This window comes from Pyrus communis, chromosome 16 (assembly GCF_963583255.1).
Source record: "Pyrus communis chromosome 16, drPyrComm1.1, whole genome shotgun sequence".
Classification (NCBI taxonomy): domain Eukaryota; kingdom Viridiplantae; phylum Streptophyta; class Magnoliopsida; order Rosales; family Rosaceae; genus Pyrus; species Pyrus communis.
The window spans coordinates 17252787-17261647 of NC_084818.1; the positions used below are offsets into that span (position 1 = coordinate 17252787).

Sequence of the window (8861 nt, forward strand, 5' to 3'; positions counted from 1 at the left end):
ACGCAAGTTTTCTAATTCAATCCGCCCGAGGGGCAAGATTTCTTTGAAACTTGGGGCTGTAATTTGTTGCCTTTCTTGATTAAGAATTTCGAAACTTCATTATTTTAAAAATGTATTTTAAAAGAAATAAGTGATAAAATAAAAAAGAGCCAAGCGTATGCACTTGACAAGAGAAGCTAATAATAACGAAATTCATTATTTTCAAAATATATTTTAATAAAAAATAAATGATAAAATAAAAAAGCCAAGCATATGCACGTTGCAAGACGGTAGTAATGATATAACACGGCATTAGCCAATTTGTATAGCCATTTGGGCGGAGCTTTCAATCACCGAATCCCCTCGTTTTCATCGAAAGCATTACTCTTGATATCTCCCTACCTTCTTCTCTTTTGTCTCTCACTCACTGCTTTCTTCACCATCAACCCATCCGCCTCTGCTTCTTCGTTCACTCTGCTCTTCTTCTGGGACAATTGAACAACGGTATTTCCCTCTCCACACCCATTTTCTTGATCTTTTTATCGTTTCAGAATGGCAGAAAGATCCCATTTTTCTGATTAATGTACTCTCTTGTTTGATTGAGTCGAATACCAAATTTTGTTTTTGTTCTTGTTGTTCTGAAATGGTAGTGACATTGATGCTGGTTTTTGTTCATTTGGCGTAACTGGGTTTACTTAGGTCCCCTTCTTTTCGAAAATGGATGCCACAATGCCCATTTGTAAGACTGTCACTCCAACTCCCGTAAGTACCTCTCTTACTCACATCTGTTTATTTTTTGGAATTGTGTCTGGGTTTTGAATCTTGGGTTGTATTCTGATTAGCCGCAATTGGATTGTGTTGTGATTACTGAATCATGCAAGGTTGATGGTTTTGCTTATATATTTATTGAAACGGATCCGCTTCGCAAATGCGTATTAGTTAGTTAATTGAAGGTTTGGCTTAAGTTCTTATGCTCTTAATCATGTAAGATAAATTTCATCTTTATCTTCGCTTTTGTAGAAAAGATCAAAACCTTAACTCATTTGGGAAAAGTAAACTATCGGAATTCCTAGATAAATAGAATTTATAAATCAATGAGGCCTGCTTGTTATATGGTCTTCAGTATCCGTTCCCTTTTTCTTCTATTGTGATCTCCGGACCTGTTTCGTATTTTAATTATAATCTTTTACATTTGGCTATGGTTTTCTTATGTCATTGACAGGGCTCATTTTTTTGGAGAACTAGAGAGATCCGAAGTTCCCAATGTAGCTTTATGGTAGGAAATAAAGTCAGCTTTCTAAGGCAGAGAGCTCAGGGTGCTCAAGTTTGTTTTAAATCCAGGAAGCATGGGGGAGCTCTCCATGCTACATGTCGTGCTGAAAAAATTCTGGTGGCAAACAGAGGAGAAATTGCTGTTCGCATTATTAGAACTGCCCATGAAATGGGAATACCTTGTGTGGCAGTTTACTCGACAATAGATAAGGATGCACTTCATGTGAAATTGGCTGATGAATCAGTTTGTATTGGTGAAGCTGCAAGCAGTCAGTCGTAAGTAGTTGATAATGATAAATTTTGTTTATCCTTCATCTCAGTTTCTGTCACAGAGGATAATGATTTTATCTGTGCATTTTGATCGGTCTTTCTACAGGTACTTAGTTGTTCCAAATGTTTTATCTGCTGCCATCAGTCGGAAATGTACAATGCTGCATCCGGGATACGGTTTCCTTGCTGAGAATGCATCTTTTGTTGAAATGTGCAGAGAACATGGAATCAACTTTATTGGGCCTAAGGTAAAAAGGAACATAAAATCTTCAAGCCAAGACTTTTTGATATTATTCTCTTTATTCAAAATTTAACATGGAAACTTCCTCAACAACAGATAAAAATTAAAACTTAAATCTAACCATGATAAGTTAATGTGAATACAACTAATAGGGGCATAAGAAAATTGTAGATTGCATATAAACATTTGTTAAACTTTTCCAACAAATTAAGTACATAGTCTAAACTTTCTCTAACAATCAAGGACTTTGCCCATGTGGACAAGTTTGCAAATCTTGTATTCATAGTTGGGCTGTTTTAATGGATTTTGTCCTTGGTTTTAAGGATAAATGTGCTACAAGTCTAGGGAAGTTGAAGTTTTGGCAGGGTCTAGATATCCACACACCCCTTTTTACTTCTCACACACCCTCTTAACTTCCGGCCATCGGATCGAATGAATAAAAGAAGATCAAAGCACAGAAATTAATAAGGAGTGTGTGAGAAGTAAAAAGGGGTGCGTGGATATCACACCCCTTAATTTAGTGTTCGTATACCAAAATCTCATGGAAATTCAGATTGATATATTGACAATCTTTTTTGGTGAATAGTAATGGATGGAAATTTTACATTATATTCAACTTGGATTGAAAATATTTCTACCTTGCCTAAACAAACTTTTGATTTTTTTTTTTTTTTTTTTTTGAGTCGCTTTTTAATTTGTTTTTATACATTATATTGCATTTTAATTTTTAACACTTTCTGTTCTGTGTTTCCCATGTCCTAGAGTGATGAGTAATTATTAGGTCATGGACATATGAGCACATGACTCTTATGTTTGGCTGCTTATTCTTTAATTCATGCTCTCATGTGGAACAAATGCTTGCTATTTTGGTCATGTTTTGCAGCCTGATAGCATCCGTGTTATGGGTGATAAATCATCTGCCAGGGACACAATGAAGAAAGCTGGCGTTCCAACTGTACCAGGAAGTGATGGATTACTACAGGTATCTCCTTCAATTCTAGGTATTTTACTTTTCAACACCTCCAGAACTAGGTGCTGCTATGAATTAATTTTGTATTATTTGTTTCAACGGGTTATTATTTTTCCTACAGAGCACAGGGGAAGGAATCAGGCTTGCAGATGAGATTGGTTTTCCTGTTATGATCAAGGTAAAGTATCATGTCTTCTTTATCTCATTCTAATTAAAACTCGTTATACTTCACTGTATCTGAGAGTTTACAGTGCACACCCCTTCATGTTTAACTCTCAAAATTCAAAAGTTAACATATTAATGTACCAAATTGAATTCTTAACTTTTTTTTTTTTTTTTTTTTTTTTTTTTTGGTTTAAAGAAACTAATAGTTTAATATGAGAATTATTTATTAATTACATTTCAATTGTAAAATGAGTGAATACATGCCCGTTTACATAGAATGGTTGCTCAAGAGTTTTATATGTTTGAAAAGGAAAGACAGAAGGCTACCCAATTATACATAGTGCTATACTATGAAAGATTTACCATTAAGCTGGGTACTTTTAAATTTTAGAGCATCTCCAAGGGAGGTAGCATTTAGGTAGCAAAGTCATTTTGCTATGCCACGTAGGAAAAACGCACCCCCAATAGAGGTAGCAACCCAATTAACAAAGTAAAGAATTAGCAACTGACCTTGTATATACCCCACAAGATGGGATAAAGTTAAGATATTAGTATTTTAAAGTGAAAGAGAGGATTTGAAGAGTTGGTAAGAGTGGGTTGGAGTGACAAATTATTAAAGTAGCATAAAAGTGTCAAATGGGTTATCAAAGGACACTTTTAAAGAAAATTTATGCTAATTCCTTTGGACATAATAGGTTTTAAAACATGGAGTTGCTAAGAAAGACATCAGTTGGTGGCTTCTAATTGTTACCTCTGATTTTTGGAGGAGGTTGTTCTATCATTTAACAGAAAAAATAAATCTGGCAGATTGTTTACCAATGTGTTATTTATTTACTTGAATGAATCAGACATGTAACTTGTAGGACTTCATTAAATTAATCATAAACTTTATGAAATCAGTGATTATTTTAATATTGTGACTTTCCTAGAAACATCCCTTTACTTCGTGTTAGCGAAAGCCAATGTACAATTGTATGTGTTATTTCTTTGTTTCTCTTAAGTGATAAGCATAATTTGCTATTGAAGGCAACAGCAGGAGGTGGAGGACGTGGCATGCGTCTTGCTAAAGAACCTGAGGAGTTTGTGAAGCTGTTACAGGTAAAGCACCCAGTGCATTATTTTCCTATTTTTGGTGCTATAGTGATGCATTTTTTAGTTCTTGTTCTTTGATAGTATTTCCTGCCTCATCTTTGAAGGCATATTTGAAGTTTTTTCTTATATAGGTTTATCCTGCAAACTGAATTGTTTGTTTCTTAGTTTAGTTGACCTAGTTATCTGTAAACCAATTTTATATTTTTGTATTCTGTTGTTGCTTCCATGTCATAATTTTCTGCCTCAATTTGATTGTTTGCAGCAAGCAAAAAGTGAGGCTGCAGCTGCTTTTGGAAATGATGGAGTTTATTTGGAAAAGTACATCCAAAATCCTAGACACATTGAATTTCAGGTACTGTAATTGCAAAAGTTTGTGTAAAATTCATGGTCATCATTCTTACTCCGGTTATTTTATGATAATTAGTATTTTAATTGAAATTTGTTGACAACATGCAATCTCTTGATTCTCCCTTGTAAATACAGGTCTTAGCAGATAAATATGGAAATGTTGTTCACTTTGGGGAGCGAGATTGCAGCATCCAGGTACTTTAAATGGCCTTATTGGCTGCATTGATCTCTGTGAAGGCTACATTTGTAGTTTCTAGAAAACAGCTTTCTGCGTATAGTTTAGTTCTGAATTCTTCAATGGAAGCAAAAATGTCATAACCTTACTGTATAACTAACTCTTAGTAACTCTAGGATGTTTATCCTCTATTCCATTCTGAGAAATGTAAAATTCAATGACACCTGCCATATTGTTTATCATGTTTTGAATGTGACCATCGCAGAGAAGGAATCAAAAGCTGCTGGAAGAAGCACCCTCGCCTGCATTGACCCCGGAATTGCGAAAAGCTATGGGTGACGCAGCAGTTGCTGCAGCAGCATCGATTGGTTACATTGGAGTTGGAACCGTTGAATTCCTTTTGGATGAAAGAGGTTCCTTCTACTTCATGGAAATGAACACTCGGATTCAGGTTCAACTAATCTTTTGACGACAGATTTGACTGGTAGATAATTTTGCTTAGTTTTGTTGAACTAAAATTTTTCACCAATTGAACCACAGGTTGAGCATCCTGTGACAGAAATGATTTCATCTGTTGACTTGATTGAAGAACAAATTCGTGTAGCTATGGGAGAAAAGCTCCGATACACACAGGTAATTGTAGTAAAGTAGTTTTGAAGATGCATATGACGCTTTCTGTTCAACGTCTCATGGAGGTAGCTCATTCTGTAGGATGAGATAGTGCTCAGAGGACATTCAATTGAATGTCGTATCAATGCAGAAGATGCTTTTAAAGGATTCCGACCTGGGCCAGGTATGTGTACCTATGTTCTGGTTCCCATGGTAATTGCTGAGTACATAATGACACATGTGGACACTTGGTGTATTTCTGTTTTGTTATCTGATATGGCCAACCCCTGATGTCATAAGTTCTAAGTCAGTTCAGCACTTAATGATTTCCATTGATTTGATTGTTTTTCTAAATATTCGTAATCTTCTGCCTTTTTTACAGGAAGAATAACAGCCTACTTACCATCTGGAGGTCCCTTTGTTAGAATGGATAGCCATGTTTATCCCGATTATGTGGTTCCTCCAAACTATGATTCCCTTCTTGGAAAGGTTTGTGGACCAACAAACCATTGCTAGCCATTGTTGCTCATATGCATGTACAATATAAAATTTTAACTTTCAAGTTTCTTGTTCCACTGACTTCGGAAATGCTTTCCTATTGTAGCTTATTGTATGGGCACCAACAAGAGAAAAGGCAATTGAACGAATGAAGAGGGCTCTTGACGACACTATTATAACAGGTAATAATAAAGTAACTGTCGAAATCGTTCTATTTTAGTTACTTTTTCTGCACTTTGTATACAATAAAATTATGTATGAGCCAATTTCTTTAGTTATGGCCATGAATTAGATAGCTGATATATGTATATATCTCTATATTCATGGCTGCTAATGTAGATATTGCCCTTATGCCGCAGGTGTTCCGACAACCATTGAATATCATAAACTTATCCTTGATATAGAGGATTTCAAAAATGGCAAAGTTGATACTGCTTTTATCCCAAAGCATGAGGATGAGTTACAAGCGGTAAGAAGCTAGTGTAATACTGATAAGTTTACCAGCGAGGTTTCGAATTTTCATTGTTATTTTTGTGTGCATTAAGACAACTGGAATTTTCATTCTGAATTTTCATTGTTTTTACTCACACAATTATTTTTAGAGAACTTTAACGAATAGCTTCCGGTACTATTCACTTTAACGAAAAATCATATTTTTACACTAAAAAGTCAATCTTGGTACTATTCACTTTACCCTTTATTTTGTTTTTATCCTTAAAACTCAAAGTTTTCAAGTCCTTTTTATTAGTTTTTCTTTATTTTTATACTTTTCAGAGAAGAAAAAATCGTTACATTTTATTGGATTACTATTTTTTGTGCTGGTGTTGGGTTTGCATTCATCAAAGTTTTGTTATGTATACTTATTCCCTTTCATGTGCCCACAGCCCCAACATTTGATGCCTGCAGCTCCCAAAGAACTAGCTGGTGCATCTGCTTAGACGTGCAATTTGGTCTGTCAACCACAATTGAAAGGGGGCAAATCATTCGCGCTTTTTTTTTTTTTCATTATATATTTATTTAAATTTCTTTTTTGTTTTTTTGGTATTTTAGTTATTTTCATTGTGGCCTTGTTATTGCTTATTAGCCCTGGTAACATTATAGAGAGCGATGAAGTCGAACTTGTTCAAGTTTGATATCTTTTCTGCGGGAAAAGAGGTGGATTAAAGCTTCAAGCTTAATCAAAATGGATGCAAAAACCAAATTAAAAGTTTATTGTGCAAGAAAACTTCGGGTTTTCTATTTGGTGAATAAGAGCTTAAGAGTGTGAGCTTGAACGAAATATGTAAACTCATAGTGAGGCACAGGTTAGTGAATTCAATTGGGCTCGAGTTTTGTTGCCTCATGACTCGGAAAATTTTTAAAGTCAAGTGAGCTTGAAACTCAAAACAAATTAATTCATGTAGCTTGAATGAGTTATTTGTCCTCTTATTCGCATATTCGATTGAAATATGGAATTAGGCTTTGTTTGGAAGTGAATTGGGCCCAGTCAAAATTGCGCCTTCGACTGCAATGCGAGTTATGTATTCAGTTGGAATATGGGTTGGGCTTTTTAACTAGAAAAGCAATTGAAGCATTCGACTAGAAAGCAAGGGGACACGCTTCTGGGTGTCGGGTTGGGCTTACTTTTGGAATCCCACTAACAACAAAGTTGCCAGGGTTTTGCAACAATAGGGATTGAGGCTTCATTTTCAGCCTCCATATGATGTACACATGTTTATTATGAAAAATCACACACTGCAGTTTTCTATTTAATATGAATAAAACTAGATTAAAGGGGTTTATGCATCATGGTAATTTTCGAATCGTGAGACTTTTGCAAAATTGCAAAAAATAGAACGATATATGAAAAAAAAAATTCACATAAGCAATAAAGAAAATAGTATAATCGGGTTCATGTTTCATGGGATATTTAACATATAATTATGGGTTTGGCATGAACTTGAAATCATGAAACCAAATACTTACTTCAAAACGCAAAAATGAACCTACTTTCAAAATTTAGAGAAACTGAAAGTTTGTTGCCAGGGGTGAGAGAAACCAAACTGCAGGATTTTATTCCGTTAAGAGCAAAAGTATTGATAACATGTTGTAGAAGAAAATAATTTGAGAGAGAACGAAAGAATTCTATTAGAGAATTTCTTAGTGTGTTACAAGGTGCAGCATATCCACCTTTCTACAGTGGTGTGGCTATCAATCTAGGGTTTCTTCCCCTTTTAATTATACTTTTAGTTTTTCAGATTTTATGTTTTTTTTCAGTTTTATTTTATCTTTAATATTAATTAAAAAATCCACATAAACATCCATGTCATTTAATGAATAAATAAGAACCATTGGATGTCATATAATCAAAAGGCTTAAAAAAGTGTAAAAATATTTGTAAAAATATTTGTCCTTTGATCCTATCCCATACACACACACTATGTTAGGTCGGCCGCTCAGGAATGTAATTGGTAGCTTAGTCTAGATAACCCTAGATTAGATTTAATGTCCCACTAGGCGCCCCTCCATTTCTTCCCAAACTGAGCACAGCTGATGTAGCATCTTTGTGGTATCCTAGTGGCACTAATGGCCTTGCCAGAAGAGTGGTAACCATAATTTTAATGAACCGACATTTAAATTATATGTAACATATATGTATCCACTTATGCATCCACTTACCCTTCTGGTGGTTAGAAGTATGTGGTGTGGCCACCACTATTCCCTCTATGAATCTGTGTTCAAAACCATCTTTGAACAAACAAGATAATGCCAGTTTAATCATTCATGGGCTCTTAAGATAATACCAAAAGCAGTCAGCAGTGTGAAAGTTCTATAAATACTCACATAATCTGGAGTCTCTTACTACACCAATCCAACCCGCAAGAATTAAGTTGGCATATAGTTTCTTTCGAACTCCGAGGCCCAGGCATGTCTTCCATTGGCGCTAGTTATGCAGGGGTTTATCTGATGCAGAAGCGGCAGAAGGAGAAAACGGAGAAGAATAAGAAGAAGAAGAACGATGAGGAACACGTTGAAGAGACCAGTAAAGTCTCTGCAGTACATGGTCATGGAAGGAATAATAACAAGAAGATCCATCCTGGAAATTATCATGCTCCCAACATTACTTCTGCAGGTCCAGTAGAGGAAGGCAATAACAACTAATTATGCATCGAACGTACAGCATGCATGAATGGCGCTTTAGTGTGTCGCTGTGTGGGATCGGGATGTGTTTCTAAGTTCGTACACATCATAAAACGTGTGCT

At 35.4% G+C, this 8861-nt stretch overlaps 1 protein-coding gene across 1 annotated transcript; it reads left to right on the plus strand.

Moving 5' to 3' along the window:
* The first annotated feature begins 315 nt into the window (after positions 1-315).
* Positions 316-6965, plus strand: LOC137720629 (biotin carboxylase 1, chloroplastic-like). The gene is made up of 16 exons (XM_068459718.1): positions 316-483; positions 679-741; positions 1202-1527; positions 1628-1769; positions 2646-2744; positions 2854-2910; positions 3924-3995; positions 4252-4341; positions 4473-4532; positions 4778-4963; positions 5053-5145; positions 5224-5305; positions 5504-5610; positions 5726-5801; positions 5979-6088; positions 6504-6965. The coding sequence occupies exons 2-16, from the start codon at positions 697-699 to the stop codon at positions 6555-6557; spliced, it is 1599 nt and encodes a 532-aa protein (XP_068315819.1). The 5' UTR covers positions 316-483; positions 679-696; the 3' UTR covers positions 6558-6965.
* The last annotated feature ends 1896 nt before the right edge of the window (positions 6966-8861 follow it).

What these genes read in the sequence shown, in the direction of transcription:
- LOC137720629 (XM_068459718.1), top strand. Translation starts at nt 697, where the DNA reads ATGGATGCCACAATGCCCATTTGTAAGACTGTCACTCCAACTCCC. An exon ending in AGCGAGATTGCAGCATCCAG is followed by an intron (nt 4,533 to 4,777) that starts GTACTTTAAATG and finishes TGACCATCGCAG; the next exon opens with AGAAGGAATCAAAAGCTGCT. An exon ending in TGACGACACTATTATAACAG is followed by an intron (nt 5,802 to 5,978) that starts GTAATAATAAAG and finishes CTTATGCCGCAG; the next exon opens with GTGTTCCGACAACCATTGAA.